Source organism: Pararge aegeria, chromosome 9 (assembly GCF_905163445.1).
Source record: "Pararge aegeria chromosome 9, ilParAegt1.1, whole genome shotgun sequence".
Taxonomy (NCBI): Eukaryota; Metazoa; Arthropoda; class Insecta; order Lepidoptera; family Nymphalidae; genus Pararge; species Pararge aegeria.
The window spans coordinates 13,678,613-13,701,245 of NC_053188.1; the positions used below are offsets into that span (position 1 = coordinate 13,678,613).

At 34.9% G+C, this 22,633-nt stretch overlaps 2 protein-coding genes across 2 annotated transcripts in view; both read right to left on the reverse strand.

The window, feature by feature from the left end:
* LOC120626562 (disintegrin and metalloproteinase domain-containing protein 10) overlaps nucleotides 1–12,251 on the reverse strand; it is a 112,852-nt gene extending 100,601 nt beyond the window's left edge. The window contains exon 1 of the mRNA XM_039894115.1: nucleotides 10,514–12,251. Within this exon, the coding sequence (XP_039750049.1) occupies nucleotides 10,514–10,574 (61 nt within the window). The 5' untranslated portion in view covers nucleotides 10,575–12,251. The remainder of the gene's footprint in view (nucleotides 1–10,513) is intronic.
* A 1,227-nt stretch (nucleotides 12,252–13,478) lies between these two features.
* LOC120626402 (methylthioribose-1-phosphate isomerase) lies at nucleotides 13,479–22,471 on the reverse strand. The gene is made up of 7 exons (XM_039893925.1): nucleotides 22,133–22,471; nucleotides 21,099–21,197; nucleotides 19,136–19,272; nucleotides 17,844–18,052; nucleotides 16,946–17,109; nucleotides 15,370–15,571; nucleotides 13,479–13,859 (listed from the first exon to the last, which is right to left on the reverse strand). The coding sequence occupies exons 1-7, from the start codon at nucleotides 22,262–22,264 to the stop codon at nucleotides 13,744–13,746; spliced, it is 1,059 nt and encodes a 352-aa protein (XP_039749859.1). The 5' UTR covers nucleotides 22,265–22,471; the 3' UTR covers nucleotides 13,479–13,743.
* Between the last annotated feature and the right edge of the window lie 162 nt (nucleotides 22,472–22,633).

A 22,633-nucleotide genomic window follows, 5' to 3' on the forward strand; every position in this document is an offset into this window, starting at 1 on the left:
AAAGTGTTTTAAAGCATAGTGGGCGATGGTGGGCTTCTAACGATAATTACGAAGTATGCATTTTTATGCCTGGAGGGTAAAATATGTCTGCTCTATGCAATAGCAGACTAGAACTTTAAAATTCGATAAACTTGAATTTGTACCTTCGCTCCATACCCGGAGTTTTAAAATTACTTTTATTTTCATTATTCTATTTCATAAATGAAAATTGAAAATCAACTCTAATACATAACCGATACAAAATAAGGTTTTTTTGTAGGGGCATTGTAATTAATTTGCCTGAGTATTGAAAGATATGGACAGAACGTAATTTTAAACTAAAAGTTAATTTAAACATGAAAGCTAAAGTTGTAAACGAAATTCAAACTACGTACATTTTACTAAAATTTAAGCTGTTAAAATTTCGTTTAAAGCTTAATACTCAACGGTAAGCGCAGCTACCAAAATATATTGAGTTTTAGATTTAGTTTCTACCTAGACATCCAATGAGAACACAGAACCTGCCAATATTGGCCCCAAAATATTGAATAATCCTGTAACTTCGAAATAAAGCCCGCCAGAATGGAGGCGGGATGGGATTTTAACTCAATGAGATAAGTAAAAAGATAGTTTATCGTAACTTACTTGTGAAGACCTAGTTTAATCAACAATAAACCAATTCTACGTTATTAATATTCTTGTAGACGAATGTGCCGAATTCTACTTTTTTTATATTCTTGCAGTGCTTTTAAATTGATATTGTATTAAATTATTAAATTTCAATGTTAATTATATTTCAATCTGTAGAAATATTGAAATAAAACCTGTAAAATTTGTGTTTACTTGGTAACACTCAGTCGGCGTGAAGTCGTTTAACTGAAAGACTTGATTTTTTTCTACACCTTTCATTTGAACTTACCACATAGTACACACCATCCAGTTAACGACTTGCCGTAGTTACCTGAATTATTCTTAACTTGAAAACTTTCGATGGTGATGACAAAGCTACAGGGCAATTTTTTTTTTCGAGTTAAATTTTGTTGTTTTTTTTTTAAACTAAAGTGAACTCTCTTAGAAAAAACGTCCATCTACAATATTATTGTCTAGTGAAAGTGGATTAATGATCACATGACCCATTACCGGCCTACTACAGAGCACAGGCCTCCTCCCACAATCAAAAAGGGCCGTAGTCCACCACACTGGCGTAGTGCGGATTCGTGGACTCCACACACCTTTGGGAACATAATGTAGAACTGTTGGCATGCAGGTTTTCTCACGATGTTTTCCTTCCCCGTTGAAGCAAGTGATATTTTAATAAATTAATACGCACATAAATAAGACAAGTTAGAGGTGCGTGCTGGGATTCGAACCCCCCTCCCCTCCCCCAAGAAGTCTAGCTCCTCCCCAATGCGCGTAATGAATGTTCCAACTGTATTGCAAACACATCAATTTATCACTACACGTAGGACCACTTTAAGTAAGTTACTTGGAAATGAAAATGAAAACGCAGATGTCACTGTATGTCCTGCCCCCAATCACGAATCCTGTGGAGCGCAAAATACCTCGTAACCCTTCGAACACATTCCTGCTATTTTGGTAACACGGTTTTTACCTATACTTTATTAAGTCCCGTGAGTAAAAAGGCTAGTCAACTCGAAATGCGTCGCTGCTTTGCTTTGGAAGCTAAATAAGTGAAATTGTGTTAATTTAACACCTTAGCTTACCACACTAATCCATTTAATAACAAAATATTGATACAGATTTAACTCCAAACACAAGTCTCAATAGCTCTGAGATCTTTGCATCTTCTGAGTCTTATCCTATCTTCATTGTATCGGAAATGCATCCTTAATTGTATCAGAGTAATCACAGGCATTTTCTTGAACAACCAATATTTATTAAATACTACTTTAATTATTTCTTAAAAACCATTCATTAATTAAATAATAGTTATTAGCACATTCGTTTCAATCCTAATGTACGTAGTAGTTATCAAAAGTTTAAATATATTCCTACCCACTTAACAAAATTACTATGACACTCGACTAAAATCCGAAATGACGTAGCTTTAAACCTCACCCGTTGCGACTATGGTCGTACTTTCCGCACAAGCTTTGCTCGAGGGGAAAAAAGAATTATCGGTTTTTGTTTGTTTGAAAGCTCTAATATCTGAAGTTCTTGTCAGATTTCAAAAATCTTTTGCATATGTTTGCCTAAACCATGGGGCAGGTTAATGTGATATTTAACATGACGCTGTGGCCCTTAGGAGTTGAGAAACGGTCGGGCGATGCGAAGTCGAAGACGAAAGGTTTGCATTGGATAATTTCACTTTACCAGAGGTACTGATGATATACCTATAACTTTAACACAGTTTCCAAATCAGCCTGAGGGTGTAATGCAAAATACTTAAGTGAATGCGAATTACACTTAGGGTGCATATCTTCTTATTATCGCGAGAAACCTAGTAATATAAATACGACAGAAAACTAGTTGGTTTATCCACCTTTTAGATGGCAACTTTCACATTTGTGGGGATTGTACTACTAGTAGAATGTCTACAGTTCACCCGAATAGTAGATACAGATGATAACAGTGTTCACAAACGCAAATATTATTTTTTATTTATTTATTATTTATGTACCATAAATTGTGATTGTGAACATAAGATACATGAAGTGTACAAAGGATAGCTTATCTCTATAAGAGATCTCTTCCAGCTACCCCAGGATGTGAGTAAGATGATTTAATTGTGGTATAGGTCAAATAAAGGTACAATATACTTCATAACTACTAAGTATATTTAATATATCTAAATAATAACAATTTTATTTATTTGATTTTTTTTAAATTTTGATGTATCCACCCAGTGTCACTCTCACAACTAAGACGAATCTATTGACACCACTCACATAAAAATACGACAAGCCGTTTAGGTTCTAGGGCGTGCCCAAAAAATATATACATACATATTATATAATATATACTCGAAAAATATAACACTCCTTCTTTTGCAGTCGGGTAAAAAACTCTTTGAAGCCAAAATATCAAAGCTCCAGTCACAGTAAGTACCAACCTATTGAACAATCGTGAATGACGGCTAATACTCTGTGTTGAAATTAGTCACGGCCCAGTGGGCTTCCAAGAAAGATTTTATACCGTCGAGTGAGTTGACTGCAACCAACGCTCTGTGGCCGTGTGTACGATATAACGACCTCCCGCTTTTACCGATACCTGCTTAATTAAACAACGCCCGACGCGCCTCGCCTGTTCTTCTTTTCATAGGATTAATTAATCGTCCTTTGTGGAAATACTAGGACCTATATAAAAATGGGTAGAGCGCTGGCTGTAATTTTTCGCAATTAACAATGGTAGAGCCGTTTGCGATAAAAAAAAAACTTCTGCGGTTCCCTTATCAACTAACCACGGCTATTATCGCACCTACTTGCCAGGAACATATATTTCATTTTAAGTATCCTGTTATTTTAGAGTTTGAACTTTTGTGAGTATTATACATTTTTATGAGAACTAGCTGTTGTCCGTGTTTATGACGGGTTTTTACGAATCCCGTGGTAATAATTTGTTTTCCTGGGATAGAAAGTAACCTATGTTACACTCCATCCTTTCAACTAACTCTATGCCAAAAATCAAGTATATTATTTTTTTAGTTAGGGTGTTAAGTAAGGAATAACAAAGTAAAACACACTTTCGCATTTATAATATTAAGTTTATTTTTATTAGACTACAATCTCACCTGGTAAGTGATGATGCAGTCTAAGATGGTAGCGGGCCAATCGATTTTAAAGCGACATCATACCGGAATCGCTTAGCGGCATGTCTTTGTCGGTGGTAACTTGCCACGACCAAAGACTCCCACCAAACTAGACCAGAGAAAATTCGGAACAGTAAATTCCCAAATCTAACCTGCCGAAAATCCAACCCGGGACCTCCAACTTACGACACAGCGCTAACCGCTGCGCCAGGGAGCTCGACAGAAGTATGGATAACAGCTGAACTTTGCCGAAAAAGCTCATGATTAAGAACCCCGAATGGGTTTGAAACTAGTCGAGTATTCTTAGACAAAAATTGAAGCTAGTCTAGTCGATATTTTCGACGGAAATATCGACGGTAACGGTATCCAATTAAATGCACTCGATATATTTAATTGGATACCGTTGGATACTTTTAAGTAGATAAGTAATAATTAAATATTAATTTAGAATTAATCCGGTTACTCAGACTTAGATCATTGGCCCAACGAAATAGTAACGAGGTAGACGCCCGATATCTTAAAACAAGTATTTTGTCTTGAAAGAAGAGTGGCCAGCTTGCTCAGATCATCATAATAAGAAAAGAGGAATGAGAGAAGACGAGAAAGATAGTTTGAAGTAATGCAATGCGGTGCGGTCTCATATAATGAATGAATAATGGCACTGCGATGGCAATGTGGGTGGCACAGCGTGGTGGGTCTATGTTCTAGAACTCATCACTCCTATTAAAGTGGAGTCTGTGTTAATAGGCTCATGATGATTGTGATAAAGTACCTATTTAATTAAGGTGCCTTTAATACATAATTAAGGTTCCTACCTACCCTATTAATAGATGTGTTTCGCGATTTCGCGAGCGTTTAGTATGGGTTCGTAGTTTAAAGATACATGTACAAACTCTGCCTCATTTTAATATTATTATAGCTACGTATACATATTTATTATTTCACTAGCACAAAAAGATAAGCTTGTTATTATCAAGCAACTCCACTTTGCGGAAATCCATGATATATTATAAAAATTGAGCTTAATTTGCTATACTCCGCGAAAAGCAGGAGAATCTGTAATTGTTAACAATTATTCATTGTAAAGTCAACATCTCCTCAGGATGCTCCGATTTCTCCGGAGCGAAACGTGCGTAAAGGGTACATTGCCGAAGATCTGTTTGGTGTGGAGTATAAGGATTGAAAAAATTATCAATTACACCATACAGGTTCTCCTGCTTTTCGCGGAGTATAGCAAATTAAGCTCAATTTTTATAATATATCATGGATTTCCGCAAAGTGGAGTTGCTTCTATCCAATATAATTTTTATTAATTATAACCCATATTAGCAGCTAATTTTGATTTAAAAAATTAACCCTGGTTGGCGCAAGCGGGGTCTTAATGACATATTCTTAGTCATAATAACAATCACTAATTAGACGAGTGCAACGGCTCATTGACATTACACCAATTAGGACTGCTAAACTTCCTGACCATCGGGTCAGACAGTTTAAGTTCTAAAATAAGACAAACCAACAATTAATGATTCGTCCCAACCGATGGACGTAGGTTTCTTGTAGAGATTTCCACACAAACAACGACCTTATTTGGACCAAAGATAAAGATTACACAGTTATAATTAAGTATGAAATTATAAAGTCAGTTAATTTCAAATACAATTTGCAAGAAATAATGTAACTACAGGTAGGTACCTATTTTTAATTTAAATTTTCTCTTTTGAGAATTGACCTCTGTTTTTAATCTTTCGAGAATACTTCTATATAGTCTTGAATAATTACATAAGTTTGAACCTTGTAAAGCTGAAGAGATGATCATACATAGATTTGATCGGCCAGACCAATTTGGTATTTCTTTTTTGCGTTATATGTGCCTCGCTCATAGGTACATGGCACATTTATATATACCATCACATAACGACTCATTGTTAAAGCTGGTGAAACTGTACGGGGAACAACTAGTAATATTTTAAGCTCGTGAATTAGCTCTCGAAATACTTTCATTTGAAAGCCCCTTTATTCAAGATTATTACTTAAGAACTTAAGCAGGCAGAAAAGTGTCAACGACTAAGATCTGAGAATAGTGAGAGTTTCTATCTATGTGTACCTACGCATTCGATCGCGTGAAAGTTAACTACGATTTATATGGAATCAAAGAGCGCCATCTAGAGATAAAACTGTTTCTCACTAATGTTACTATCTCGTAATTCCTTCATACCTAGGGTATCAATTAACAATGTCATGTAAATCAGAGAATAAATTCTTCATAATCAAACCTTCAAAAAACGCTGGGGATAAAGTGGTTACTTATATATGTATACTTAAAAAGATCATTATTTTCGTTTGAATTTGCGGTGGTGTAGGATCTGAACACAGCGCTGTTACCGTGCAGGACAAATAATAAGCCCCTAGTTGATGGATGAAGCGCAATCTGGAGGATGCAAATAGTTCCAAGTGGATATTTCCTCTTGACGCTTGTCTCTTCCCTATATTTATCCTTACTAATACTACAAACGCGCAAGTATGTCTGAATATATTTTAACACGGCTTTTTGCACGGCTAAACCAATTGAATCTTGACTTTTGCCACATAAAAAACTGACGCGAGCATGTATATATACATACTTTATATCTCGGGAAAACAAAGGGATCTAAAAATCATTTCTTGAACCGAATACTTAGTTATTTGTGTTATAGTTTTGTGTAAAACTACATGCCTCATATTGTTAAATTGTCTTCTTACATTCTACAATACACACGAGTGAAACTCCGGGCACAATAAGTATTTTTAATAGTTATGTGAACAACTAACTTTTGCAGGGTTTTTTCACTGCCATGTAAGGCACACAAGAAAGCAAGTGCATCTAAAGGCGACCGAAGCCATACATTTTTATCAATACATGCCCGAACACTCAGCATCACGATATCATGGACGACGTTACGTACGTAGAGTACGTCGTCATATAACATGGCAGTTTTAAGTTTATTAGACAACGTAATTTGTATTAGGTCAGGGTTACTTGAATGGCATTTAAGGCAACCACGTAGTCTAGCATTGGCATCTTAAGGAGGACTGAAGGAGTGTTATGTTGTATATCGGAAGTCCGACTGGAGCTAAACAATTTACATAACGGCGTGTACACTTGTTACCACGGCATCTGACAGACGAGTTTGGTTTGACGAGTGATTCACAAAAAAAGTATTTAAAGTTATTTTTTATTAAGTGATTCATATTGGGTCAGGATATCTTGATGGATATGTAAGACAAACACGCAAGCATTGGTATTAAGAGGCCCGATAGTTCCAAATAAAAAAAAAACCATAAGGGCAAGCTTTACTGCTAAATATTGATTGATTTTTAGGTTAATCGTTGTTTTTAGCTGTCCTTTGAAAACATAGGATGGTAAATATTATTTCTCATTTGTGTCTTATATATGTATATATTATAAGAGGAGGTCTTATTATAATTTGTCCTACACTAAGAACTTTTTGTGTTTTGTTAATTAAGATCCAGAACCTTATTTTGTTAACCCATTATTCCCATGCCACAAAACTTGCAAGGACTATACCATCACAAATGCCTGATAGGGCAGTGTGTTCAAACCACTGTGCCCTAGAAAATCATGACACATTATACAATCTTAAGCTCCTGTAAAGCGGACCACAAAAGCTAGAGAACTTTCAGGCAAGAAAGTGTTGCTATTTATTACTTCTAACAATGGTATTGTTTAGGTACTATAGATGCAATATATGTATTGGAAATAGTTGGCATGACACTTCCAGCCTTGTATAACCACTGCTCCAAGATAAAGAACAGTTCATCACAGAACTGCTTTAATAATAAATCATGTAAGATACAGCTTTAACAACAAAACATAATTGGCATTACTAAGGCCTATGAATGTAGGCGTGCTTTAGGCTATGAATCAGTTATTTCAAACTGGTTCTGCACAGCCAATAATAACTAAATACATTTCATTGAACATTGACAGAACTGTGGTAAGGGTGAAAGTAGCACAACATGAATTGTTGTGAATGTGTTATACACACATATTGCCAAACAATTATGTGGATGATTAAATATGAATGATTTATAATTTGATGTCAGGTCATACATTCAAGTATTAATTACATCTTTTTATACTATAACTGTGAAGAGGCAAAAGGTGGCTTTTATGCAGATACAAACTAAAAATTATATAAGCAGAAAACTGCATTGCTAACATTTTTTACTTTTAGTGACTTCTAAACTAGAGGTCCCCAGAGCTACTTAGTCCTCATTTCTGATTTTAGTAAATTGTCCTATTCAAAAATTTATTCTTTTAATCCTCCACATCACAGGGCCCAATGCTCAACTCTTAAGGTTTAAAGCTTGATATTAAATAGCCTAGCACCTTTTTCAAGAATTGGGCTGTCAATGCTATAAAAGATTTCTCAAATCAAACTGATAGTTCCAGAGATTAGCATGTATTTATGAAAAACACTTCTGCTTTATTATTAGTGAAGATAACTAGACATTAACAACTAGCTGGTTTAACCCCCTATACATGGCTATCATTAAGTATTATTACTGGTGAAAGTAGCACAACATTGTTATAAATGCTATACATTTACATATTGTTGTAAATGTCTGATTAATGAACATGAATGATTTATTAACTTTATGTCAGTTCTTTCATTCAAAGTATTAATTACATAAAATACCTATCTCTTTTATCATTACTATGGTTATGAATGAGGAAAAGGTAAGTTGTGCCCAAATAGCAATCCAAATCATATTTAAACAGAACTAAAATGCTATTGGTAATTCACTTGTGTAACAATGTATATGTTGTTTATGTAAAAGTTTTGTCTGTCCTTTTAATTTCCTAAAGTAGAAAACACTAAAGCAATCTTGAGCAAGTTTTGCTAAAAATGACAAAGTTGGGCTTACTGGTAGTAACTGTAATTTTTGTCAAGACACATGCTTTCTGGACAGAGGGCTTATTACAATTGCTTTATTAATTAATATTTTAAAGTGTAAGTTTTAAAGGATTTTTTATAAGGATATCTTTGCAACCCTTAACAATTCTTAACACAATAGGAGTAAGGCTCCAAGGTGTTTGAACATGTTTCCAGGTAACTATTCATTATAAATTACTACAGAAACTTTTAAGATTTGAAGCATATTTCCTTAGTAAAAAAATGTTTTTAGATAAAAATAACAAAACATATAGAAAAACAAATCAGGTAAGCATATTAATTCAAAGGAATAACTATGATTTGAAAATGTGTAGTTATCTGAAGGAGGTCATTTGTTGTTGAAAAACATTATGACTCAGTATTTCAAGTGTAACAGGCAATTGAGACACTATGACTAACTCAGCGTATTTGTTTTTTATTAAACTCAAATTTAATTTAATCTGTTAAGCATTTGTTATCAATACCAATTTATTTAATATGTATGGTATATATTTCGATATTTATTATAATACTTATATATATACATATAATACTAAATGTGGTGTAATTTTTGGTATTCATTCACATTTTATAATTTTTTTTTAATGTTTATTATTATTATGGCCACTGGCCCCTCATTGTGATCAGCTAAATCCTTCCATCAATCATCAGTCCTAGATACAATAGATGGTTCCAACCAAATTATTACGATGACACTGTTATAATTTGGCTCTTTGAAGCCCAAGAAAAAGAAGATACTTCCAAATGTTGTCTTTAAGAGACTGTTTTAGCAATAAGATTGACTTTGTACCCAACAGTAAAGATTTTCTTATTTTTGTGTATTATGTATTATCTCCCATATGTAATGCAATATGGCATTTTAAAAACTATGTTACATTCTTAAAGATATTCTACTGATACAATCAATTGGTATCCCATAGCTGGATGAGCTTCCCTGATCACTGATTACTATAAGATTCTGAATTTTCTACAATAATTGTGTGTGTGTACGAATTACATGTTAATACCAAAGTTTTTCTACAGATATGATCCCTGCACTAAGGAAAATTTCTTCACAAAGAAGTAGCATAAAAATAAATAAAGTTAATAATGATTATTACCCATTATTAAAACCAGCAACCCTCTCAGTGGGTATCTACATATTCTCTCATTGTGATAATAATTTGATTTTTAGTCTTTTTTAGGAATTTTATTGTACACCCAACTGTGGATATACTGTTTAGAATGCTTTTCTGGACCTTGTCAACTGCCTTCATATGCAAACAGTGAGCAATAAAATTCTATTATTTTCTTTGCTTATACTAACAATGACACTGCATAAGAAAAGTGTTTTGTATTCTATTATGTTGATAACATTTATGCAAATATTTCTTCATGTAATACAAGATTAAATTTCTCATTAATTAATAAATATTGTATATAATGTTTATGTATTTTCTTTTATATCATTATACTTTTTTAATGTTTGTTTTAATATTTAATATGTTTGTATAAACCAAATAATGAAACAGTAATACCGACTAATACTGTATATCCAAATGTTTAAATAAGGAAGTATACAACTAACAATGATAAACAACTAACAATGAGTTATTTTCATTACTCAAATTTATCAAAGAATATATCACTTAAAATATCCTTCAATCAAATTTTGAAATGCTTTACTGTACTCAAGTGATCCTCTTATTACTTTATACTGTCACATCAATTATTATTACTCTGTTAAAATATACGTTTATTTTGTTGGTTTATTGTTTTAAAAATAAAGTACTATGTTAGGAAAGCATAGCTACCAAAAAACACTTACCACTTTCAATGTATGGAAAGGCGAGGAGCAACAGAATAATGTATCCAATTTCACTGAACATTGTCGCTTATAAACACACACTTTTGGTATCACTAAGCCATCGCATACACAGCTGATTTTCGAACCACACAAAACCTTTGTCTGTTTTCGATGGAAACGCATGCGCGTGCAAACAATATTTTTTATTTACATTACAACAAATCTTAAATTTAATAAATAAAAAACTGTACAAACACGCCTCACAACACCACCGATTACTGATGCAGCCACGGTTTAGCTTCAGTCGAAACAATAAATAAATAACAAATTATTTTCGTCCTGTTTAACTTAATCAACTGGGGGAACGCAACTTTTTGAGTTCTAATAAAAAATACAAATAAAAACAATTCCACTTTTGCATTATTGATCCATCTTTAACTAATATTCACATATTTATAACTTATATTTCTATACACAATGACTGCAAAGGCATTTTCTGTACTTTCCGACAGGTCGACTGACATATTGGAATTTTATTGATGTTGCCATTTGACAAATAGATTGTCAGATTTTGTTGGACACTCAGAGGGGCAGCCATTTTGATTTCTTTAGTTTATGGTTTGGAGAAAGGCCCCATTAGACTGCACCTTTTTACAAAGAGTACATAAACACTACACGCTACGTGCAACGTAAAGATAGCACCATCTCGAAAAAGTTTATTGGGACGATACTCCTATACTGTTTCAAGATTATTTGTCCCGCTTATCTTGACGAAATAATAAATATTAATCATAGATTTATGCGTAAAACTTCATGCTTTGCTTAATTTTAAACTATATTTAACAAAAACAGAACAGAATCATTATCTAGCTTCCGTAACCTTTGTAAGCTTACATTCAATAAGTTTTAAGTTTATATGAGGGATATAGTCCCTAATTTCCCTAGTAGATTTGTAAAAGCAATCGTAAGTCGGAAGCGTGTAAAATGAATTAGGTACGATGTGGTTAGACTTGACATCGGGATCTGTTTAAGGTTTTTTAATGCTGCAAGTGATCAGTGCCCTATATAAGAAGTCGTTACATGTTATTTGTTTCTCACGTAAATAATAAATCGAAACAAAAGAAACATGCAGCACTTTATTGCCAATCAGTTCACGCGTCGGATTAAGATGAACGGACGATAAATATTTCATCATACACAAAGAGGATACGAAAACTTTGTTAGACACGCAGTTTATCCAGGACACAGGACGAACACGTCTGCGCGGCAGGGCGCAAAATAGACGTGCAGTGTCTCCTAGGCCCAAGTCGTTATTATTACAAATCCGTTCCGACAACAGACGCTAGACCTTAGCGTACCATATCGACTCGACAGTTCGACACCAACTCCATAATTAAGAGCATGGTAATGTCGTGCAGCATAAAGTTCTAACAAGACTTCAACTTCCTACAACCCGCTTGCCGCTCGTCGACGACGCGTTGCTATCTCCTTGTTGTACAGTCGATACTGAGCTGTAGACTGGGTGATGCCGAGTTGCCTACTCGTTGAAGTCATGTGGTCGACTAGTCGCCCGAAGTTGTGAGTTAAACCGGAGTCGATATAGCGAAGGCCTGCATCGACACATACTATAAGGCGAGAACGTTGTCGCTAACGTTTATGTAACGTGCATCTTTCAACTGATTGTCAATTAAAAAAGTGTACATACATACTTATCTGTTTGTACTTCTGACAGTAATGTTAAAAAAAAACAATCTATAACATGAATGTAATGATTTAGCATTTGGAAAAAATAAGTTATTAAAACTTATTTTTTCTTCAAAATAAGTTATTACAACTTATTTTTTCTTCACACTCGACTCATCGTTTATACTTATTAGTATAATAGATTAAACTATGCAAATGCATATCGTTACTAACCAGAAGCACACATTTTTGTAGCAAAAATATTTATTTAATGTAACAAGTTTTTATCGTTAAACGCCCTATCTAACAATGAGCAGCATTGATTTATATAAAGCTTAAATTATATATAATATAATAAGGTATATCGTATAATATTAGCTACAACATATTGTTACAAAATATAGGCAATTTTTTATTATATTTAGTTATACAAATATTCAACTTATAAATTTAATAAATGGCATTTCCATATAATATAATTCAAGAATATGATTATCTTCAGCTGGTAATTATTTAAATACAGGAAACTAAAACCTTATTCGTTTTAGGATACATTCATAACAATTTAAGGATGTGCCGTACGTAATGGGGTTTTTTCTCAGACTCAACGGGCTATGACTGTGGTCCATTTACGTGGGCGTGGGTTTAAAACCCACACCTATGTATGTATGTATGTTTGTGTGTTTGTATAAATGGTTGCATGAATTTGTGTTTTAATATCATAAACGACTTTGGCATAATCCTTGACGCCATTTGAAACACAGTAAATGTAAATACAGCTGGTGTTATGGTTGTCACTGCGTATGTTATAAGACAACTTTTATCAGGAAAAGAACCATTCTCCTATATTATGAATACAGCTGCAGTAAGAATAGTATTTAACCTTATATAAATACATCAAAGAATTGACAAAATACTTTGACATAATGTTTTATTTCTCTAAGTATATACTTTATATTCTAAAGTTCGTTCAAGAACGGGTCTCAATATCAGACAGCCATAGCTAAGTTAGGCCGGGTTTAGATCTTTCATTAAATTACCATAATTTTTTTTAAATAGACTCACACACTGTACAATCTAATAACGCCGCACGGGGTACTTAGGGGTAGTTAGTTATGATTTTTTACCTACTTTTACATATTTGGCCGCGAGAAAGTTAGCTGCGATTTGTATGATACCAAAAGGGTGCCATCTAGTTATAATACTGGGAACCAATCAACAGTTCGCTCAAATACCGGGATATTCATTTTTAGGCGGTCTCCGTACAAAAACGTGACATTTTAATTTTTCCGAATTACTGATATAATAGTTTAATAGCTTTTGTTTATTACTTACAAATGTATTTAATACATACCTAACATTATACGCATTAATGTATTGAATACATAGAGAAAGGTACACATCAAACTGGCGGACTTGTATAATAAATAACTAATAGAAGATATGTCTTGTGTTTTATCCCTTTACGTACGCTACTGCCTTTACTTTAAACACTAGGAACTATTGATTATATCAAAACATTTGATTATTACAACAATAAAACGAATGTTATTAATTATTTGATAATGTTATTTAGGAACTTCTTCGTACAATTTGTTGGGTGCAAAAACACCCTTTTCCGTTATGATACCTGTTATCAAGGACGCCGGTGTAACATCGAATGATGGGTTCCAACAGTTTATGCCTGAAAAATAAATAACATTATATATATCTAAAATTTTGTATACGATGACGATGGTCTTATAGCGTGGAGTATTGTTTTAATAGAACCGATATTGTAGGTAACACAGAAGTTGGAAGCCGGAAGGACATTCAAGATTTTTGCGGTGGGTAAGAAAGTAGGGTAGCGCTCTGAAATGTCGATTGGATTTCAACAACGTAGCGACTGTGTCGATGCCTCGCGTTTAAAAGGTGAAAGGCGAGAGTGGAATTTAATTAATATATGCTTTATCTTCGATGCTATCTTTTAGAATACCGGTGACGGTGGAGATGACGACGATGATGTTGATTTAAACTAGTGAGGCTGATGAGACGTTTACTAAATTAATAAATACAATCCACACATCGTCATCTAGCCCCGAAGAAAGCGTAGCTTGTGTTATGGGACTGATGCATATTTTATGAATAATATACATAAATACTTATAATATGCATGTTAAGACAGAAAACTCCCACATTCAAATTCATCACACAAACATATTCCAGTTGTGCGAATCGACCCCGTGGCCTTGGACTCAGAAGGACACGGAAAGGGTCACTGCCCACTGCGACAATTTAAAAGTGATACATGAGCTATAGTAGCCTAGTAGTTAGGACTTCAGCCTCCCTTTCGGGAAGACCGAGTTCCATCCCAGTGCGGCAATCATGTGTTCGCCAATGTGTTATTTCCCTGTCAAACGGCTCCTCTATCTTGATCCTTTCTCTGGAGCTAACCGCCATGTCTATGTGGAGGACCGGAGCCGTCACGTAGATAGGTAAACTACAGAAGGATAGGGGCTGAAATAATGATATATATAGTGCAGCATTCCTGGTCTTTGCCAATGTACGTCCTTTCTCTGTGAGCCCGCTCTGCCATCTTAATGTTGCCACCGCACCTGAACGCCATGTCTATGGAGAGGACCGAAGCCGCCACGTACAAGGGTAATCTAAAGTAGTACTTGGCTGAAATAATAATAAATATACCAAGTGCAGCATTCCTGGTCTTTGCCGATGTACGTCCTTTCTCTGTGAGACCGCTCTTCCATCTTAATGTTGTCACCGCACCTGAGCGCCATGTCTAAGGAGAGGACCGAAGCCGCTACGTAGAAGGGTAAACTAAAGTAGTACTTGGCTGAAATAATGAAAAATATACCAAGTACAGCAATCCTGGTCTTCGCCGATGTACGTCCTTTCTCTGTGAGACCGCTCTTCCATCCTAATGCTGTCGCCGCACCTGAGCGCCATGTCTATGGCGTGGAGCGAAGCCGCTACTTAGAAGGGTAAACTAAAGTAGTACTTGGCTGAAATAATGAAAAATATACCAAGTGCAGTAATCCTGGTCTTCGCCGATGTACGTCCTGTGTCTTTCAGACAGCTCTTTTACCTTAATGCTGTCGCCGCACCTGAGAGCCATGTCTATGGAGAGGACCGAAGCCGCCACGTAGAAGGGTTAACTAAAGGAGGATGGTGGCTGAAATAATGAGAAATATACCAACCAGGTGCAGCAATCCTATGTTCGCCAATGTGCGTCATTTCCCTGTCAGGCCGCTCCTCAATCTTAATGCTGTCGCCTGACCTGAGCGCCATATCTATGGAGGTGAGCGGGGCCGCCACGTAAAAGGGCACGTTGTGATGTTTCGCCACTATCGCTATTTGGTATGTGCCAATTTTGTTAGCAGTGTCACCGTTCGCTGCTACCTTGAATCAAAAAAACTGTTTGTTTATACCTAGGTAAGGTATGATCGGCTGAAAAAAAGCTTTCGCGGAGACCGTGTTCGAGCCCCGGCACGCACCACTGACTTATCGGAGTTATGCGCGTTTTTAATTTAAGCAATTTAAATATCACTTGCTTTAAGATTAAAAGTCGAGTCTACCGGTGATCCTAGAGCGGGCAGTTAACTTGGCAATGCTGCCAGCATCTTAGAAACTGTGCCTCGCTGCGGTGGTTTCGAAGAAGTTTTAGATTTTATTTAGTTTTACATAGTCTATTTTAGGTTATATTTATAAAATAAATATTTTAATTATTAAATGATCCATTCAACTTGCTTTAACGGTGAAGGAAAATATCGTGAGGAAACCTGCATGCCTGAGAGTTCCCCATAATGTTTTCAACGGCGTGTTAAGTCTACCAATCAATGTTTTCATTATAAGAGCTGACCAATGCACCATTTTTTGTATTAGCAGCAACGCCTTTAACCGTTATATATGAATACCTAACAAAGGTGTAAGCTATGAACATTTAACACGTTTTTTTTTATCTTTGTTTTTTTCTTCTTGTGGAGTTTTTATTCTGTAATGTGAAAAAACCCATAACTTTAATCAAGAATGAGGCTCTCAAATGCAAATACATTTTCAAATCCAACAACATGTTTCAGAAATTAGCGTGTACAAGCAAAAAAATATTTAGCTTTATTATTAGTATCTAAGTATTTCCAATCTTCTTTTGTTGGAAACCACTATAGCATGTTCAACTACGGATCACGAGATCTTGAGCTCGAATCCCAGGGCGGGAAAAAAAGCTGTTATTGTTTTTATTTATGGTTTTCTGTTAAAGAATTTTCAGTACCAGTCCGCAGTTTGGTAATTGGCAGTGTCAACCCTCGTGCCTCGGAGAGCAAGTTTAATTGTCACGTTCGGTTATTATCACTAACTCGTGATACCTCGTAAAAGTCCACTAACCTGCATTGGTGCAGCGTGTTGGGTCTATCCTCCAAAACCGTCGCGAGAGGAGACTTGTTCGCAGCAGTTGGACGTCAATAAATAAATAAATAAATAGATATACTACGGCAATACACACGTCGCTATCTAGCCCCAAAGCAAGCGTAGATGTGTTGTAGGTTCTAAGATAGAGTTGCCTGGCAGAGATCGCTTTTAAGCGATAAGGCCGCCTTTTGTATTTTACTCGAGTGTTTTGTGTTTCTCTCTATTCGTCCTTTATTTTCCTAATTGTGTAGTGGTGTACAAATAAAGAGTTTAAATAAATAAATAAGATGCCTCATGAATATTTTTATGAACAATATACATAAATGCTTATAATATACATTTAAACAGACTGCAGTTGATGATTCTTACCCTGTCAGCTCCGACCACCACGGCAGTAATATTCCTCGCGTGCATCAACGCTGACACCATGCTGTCTACTATGAGAGTGGCGGGTATCTTCTCGTGGACCAACTCGTATGCCGTGAGCCTCGCCCCTTGATTGTAAGGCCGGGTTTCAGTGCAGTACACATGCTCTGGAAAAAAAAAGTTGATTTGGACTTGCATACAAAGAACTCTGTACCAAGACGAAATAGGCATGAGACACCAGCATAGTATTAACATTTTTAGTTAAGATTTAGCAAAAAACACAAAAAAATTCAGATAAAATAATAATCTATACCTAAGAATGAAAAGAATGTAATGTATTTCTAAAAATAACTGTTTTGTTTAAGTGTAGACCTCTTTTATTTTATAAACTCGCGATAACTTATTAATTAAATGTCTTGCATACTGTGACCAACCAATGTAACCAACTTTCGTTCCTACCGACGATTTAATACAGTTTTAGAACATAAAAGCTGCTATTGTGACTTAACTATGATACCTAGATAAAGGGTTTTCGCGGACCCTTTTGTAGGTAATACTTATTTACCCTACTTATATACCCTTTTGTAGGTATACTTTATTAAAATAATAAGTATTTTAATAAAACAGTACATATTTTTATGCATAATCAATGCTTTTCTCAGCGCACGCCAAGTAATGAATTTTATAGCAAATATTTCCTACTTTGGGTTACATTATTGCAAGTTTCTTATTGATTTCCATTTTTTTTTAAAATATATTATAGCCTGTGTTACTTCGTAATTGTTGAGCTTTCTTTGCGCCTCGAAATGGTTTAAATCCGTCCGTAGTTACTGAGCCTAGAGGTACAAACAAACAAACAAAAAAATCTTTCCACATAATATCATAGAAAGATGTTTCATACCTAATCGTTTAGCGGCATGCAGTGACCGTATCACGCCCAAAGCAGTGCCATAGCCCGCTGTAGCTAGTGATCCGGTATTGCAGTGTGTCAAAACCCGCACGTGGCTGTCCACCTCCAAACTGTTCAGAATAGCCTCGCAGCCGAATTTGCCTATCGCCTTGTTGTCTTCTATATCCTTTATGAGCATTTTCTCTATGCTAATAATAAACCTAAAAATAACGTAATTGCATGTAAAATACTTTTTAAAGAGGCTGTGTAAACTGTTAAGAATGCCATGGGACATGTGCCACGCATGGAAGGCACGAGAGCCCCAAGCGTCCAGAGGTTGATGGTTTTCATGTTAGAGGGGGGGTAGAGGCAGAGGTCGACCCAGGAGTCAGTGAAGTAATGGAGTAGAGAGAGACCTGAGGGTTTCGGAAAAAAATCTGCTTCTCACCGACGCCGATGGAGTAAAGCTAAGACCCACCCAAGTCTGTAGAGCAATCATGATGTATATAAAAAACACTACGGAAATCCATGACACAACGGAAAAACAGTTTACTTATGCTGTCTAAAAACGCGATTCTAAAGATCTAAGTTCATATACCCATATTAATTTTTATGAAATTTGGTATCAAGATATTGGAATGACACGAAGGATTAGCAGGATAGATTAAATGAGTTTGTGCGAAGAGCTTGCGGTGCGGCAAAGGCCAAGCGGTGATAGCCCAGTGGTTTGGACTTCGGCTTCATTTTCGGGGGCCCAGTTCGAATCCCAGCACGTCTAACTTTTGTAAGTTACGGGCTTTGAAAGCAATTAAAATAACACTTTCCTATGAATTAATGCCTAAGAGTTCTCCATAACGTTTTGAAGGGCGTGTGAAGTCCACCAATCCGCACTGGGCTAGCGTGGTGGACTACGGCCTAAACCCTTTTCATTGTGGGAGGAGACTCGTGGCTGTTGTGGGCCGCTAATAAGTTGATATGATAATGAAGATAATGAAGAGTTCGAGCAGTAATAGAGCTTTTTGCTCGTCTGGGGATGTACAACTGACATTATATTTTCTGCGAGGCTTAAAAAGTACGCTTCATATTGATGGACATACGGGGGCACTATGTAGGACGGGTTCCTTCCATGACCTGCCAGTTGTTGCTTTGTTTATAGGCAGTGGTCCATTCCATCATCATCACCACTATCCAACAGGTGGGTCCGTCAATAATTAACATAAAAAAGAAGGTAAGTAAGAACAAGCGAGCGAAGTCGGGGGCCAAGCGAGTTATAATGAGCAATTATATAAAGTGACATCACATACCTCTCTTTAAAATCATTAGCTGTGACATCCTCATCGGCGCTCAAACTATTTGCCAAATTAATAAGATCGTCAGCCGCTAATTTTATATTTACAGCTGTTGGCCGCGCCGACACCAGATAGTTTAATTTGCCTTCGATCTGAGATTAATGGGATTATCTATTTTAATATTTGCAAGGCATGTAATTTTAATAAACCTAACGAGTTTCTCGTACATTAAATAAATAAATATACTACGACAATATACACATCGCCATCTAGCCCCAAAGTAATCGTAGCTTGTGTTATGGGTACTAAGATGACTGATGAATGTTTTTTTGAATAATACAAATAAGTAAATATACTACGACAATACACACATCGCCATCCAGCTCCAAAGTAAACGTAGCTTGTGTTATGAGTACTAAGATGACTGATGAATATTTTTGTGATTACTGAAAACACTGAAAACATTCATGTTCATCACCCAACCATTTTCCAGTTGTGGGTATCGAACCTACAGCATTGGACTCAGTTAGCAGGGTCGCTGCCCACTGCAACAGTCGGCCAACAAATAATACTAATTTTGTTACGGATTCGTTTCGCTTGGCTCTGTAGGAAGGTTAGTAACCAGCCACGACCAAAGGTTCCCAGACTACACCAAAGCCAATTTAGAAATGAATAATTTCCAAAATTGGCCACTGGAAGTCAATGCTGCAGGACACTTCCACTTCCTATGTTGTCAATGTCCCAAAAGTCTCCAAAGCGATTTGCATCTTCTTATGTGTATAAGAAGGGTTCGGACAGACATTGTAGGGTTCGGAACACCCTTCCGAGTTGCGTTTCAACCGGGCTAAGGTACCATTAAAAAAAAGAGTAAATAGGCATTTTCTAGAAGATGCTTCTTAGATTTTTATCACATGATAGTGAATTGTGATAGTAAAATATAATCAATAAAAACATACAAATAAATATTATGTAACTATCTCTACTGATTTACATATTCTATCATGTGATAGTGTTATAACACCTAACTCCTAAGCACACTAAGAGTTTTAATCACTAAGATTACATATTATAATGTTAATATTTATCAAATAGGTAGTATATTGTTGTTCATAATACAGGCTTTCACTTTACTAATCATATCCCATGGTAAGTTATATACTTAAGTCAAAATGGTGGGTCATATTTTAAGATTATGTATGGGCCATAACTTATCAACATTGCAGTGTGAAAGAAGCAGGGTTTTATTATAGTACTAGCTATAATAAAACTGAAGTGTTAATTTTTTTATCTAAATCTGCTTATCTCTGAAAATACTAATGAGATTTCCATACATTTCCATTTCCCAATTCTTGAAGTAGGAATAAAGGGATATTTCACTTTTGATAAATCTGGTTAGAGCCCTTATAGGATTTCATATTAAGGGCCTTACTAATAAAAGTTGTATGGTGATTAGTTATACAATGTTTTCTCTCTATCTATCATCAGGACTTTGGCATTCAAAGGAAGAAGGTATTGGGTGCATTAACTAGTAAGGGGTAAATGTATACAATAGAATGGCATCTCTGTTTTTATATTATGAAATAAATATGTTATGACATTTCAATGGAATAACTGATTAAGTTATTAAAGTACTAACATTCCACATTGTATTGTATTGTTAAGTATTTAACATTCCATTATAGGCATAATGAGTTTGTATGGGACAAATTTACTTATCAGATGGATGAAGCAGTGTAATAACCACTTTTAAAGAACCTTTTTATTATATATGTGTTCAAGTTTAACCCAAGCCATTAAAGAATAGTTTTATAAATCTATTCTTGCAGGTTGTAAACAATTTATTTTACATTTTGAATTTACACTTAAAAAGTTTTATTAGAAAACAATGTTATCTCTTTATACATTAAATAAATTAGTAAAATGTTGCTGTAGCAATAAAATATTATCATTTGCAATTATAATAAGTTATCAAACTGACCTCTTGCCTCATAATTTTTTTATCTGAGCAGTCTTCTTTAAGTAGTTCTATTGCCAATGATAAGCATCCAACAATTGCTATAGCAGGGGCCCCTCTCACCTAAAACAATTAGAATAACATAATCAGGTATGTGACACCCCACACAACCAATTAAAGTTTAAAACTGTCAGTAGCCATTTGAAACGGTTCACAATCTTAACTTTACTCCAGTAGGAAGTTTGCCACTTGTTTTAAAGTATAATTTAGGTGTTTTGTTATTTTATTTTTCTACTGCCTAACTATCTACTTACTTTTCTGATGATATATAAAAATGAAAATAAGTAAAAAATTACAGAATGTTTTTAGTTTTTAGCTAATCTCTAAAAGGGCTAGACTCATTAACACAAGACATAACACAGAACTGGGGTAACTTTTTCTTTCTGAGATTTAACTTTAAAGGGGTGAAATTTTTTTTAGTTATACTATTTATTACAAATACTGGTTATTTGCATTAAAAAAATAATAGACAATCACAACTGTGGAACGCTGAAACAATTTTCAAATTAGAAAATAGCATCATAACCACCATAATGACTTTTTTTCAATAAAATGGAGGAAAAACAAGGATCAGGTAAGGATTCCAACGTTACCGCATACATTCAAAGTTTTTCAGGTAATCGGAAGTCATATTGTAAAATGCCTCTCCTAAAGAATCCCTTGTTACCTGACTATAGGATGGTAATGTTTTTAATATGAAATGGAAGTCAAGTGTCAACTTACAAGCTTATCTAATCTAATCTAAGTTACTAACATTATATACAACAGATGCAATATAATTATCATTATTACAAAGTGTTGTTATGTATGAAGGCACCCAGTTGGCAACTTGTTGAATAAGTAATGTAATTGGACAGCTGGTATTAATAATAATGCATATTTTACACAGATTTAATAAACATGAACTTTAATGATTAGATTGTTTTATTCTTAAACTGTCCAGGCAAAAATTACAATTTATTATTTGGAATTGATATATATTATCTGTTAAGACATACCTGCATTTTATTAATTACTTTCCAGCCATCTTCAACTCCCTGTACCTTTACATATCTTGTCTGCAGAGGCAGTAATAATTGGTCCAGAATTTGCAATTTTCCTCTTTCATATCGTATTGATTCTAAGCTCATTTTTTCTAATTTAAGAGCTCACAACTAATATTGTAGAGTTCCACCACAATAGTATATTTACAATAAATAAAATGATATTGATGTATATTTTGTTTAAAAGTATTCGTTACAAAATATTTTTTTGCAAATAATGCGATGGTACAAAACTGATACGTTTAAACGACTTAAAATAAAAAGAAAAGCATTTTTAAAAGTAGAAGAAATTAAAAAAAAAGGAACGACAGCTGACTGTTAGTTGACAGATGACAGTCAGATATTTGCAATTTTTTTTTTTTATTCTTCCCCATAGGGAAAACGCAATAGTATATCACCGTACAGCCATCACATATTTGTCATTGCCATTAGTCATTGATTAAAGCTAGATTTCCA

What these genes read in the sequence shown, in the direction of transcription:
- LOC120626402 (XM_039893925.1), bottom strand. Translation starts at nt 22,264, where the DNA reads ATGAGCTTAGAATCAATACGATATGAAAGAGGAAAATTGCAAATTCTG. An exon ending in AAGTAATTAATAAAATGCAG is followed by an intron (nt 21,198 to 22,132) that starts GTATGTCTTAAC and finishes TAATTGTTTTAG; the next exon opens with GTGAGAGGGGCCCCTGCTAT. An exon ending in TGGTGGTCGGAGCTGACAGG is followed by an intron (nt 15,572 to 16,945) that starts GTAAGAATCATC and finishes TTTTGATTCAAG; the next exon opens with GTAGCAGCGAACGGTGACAC.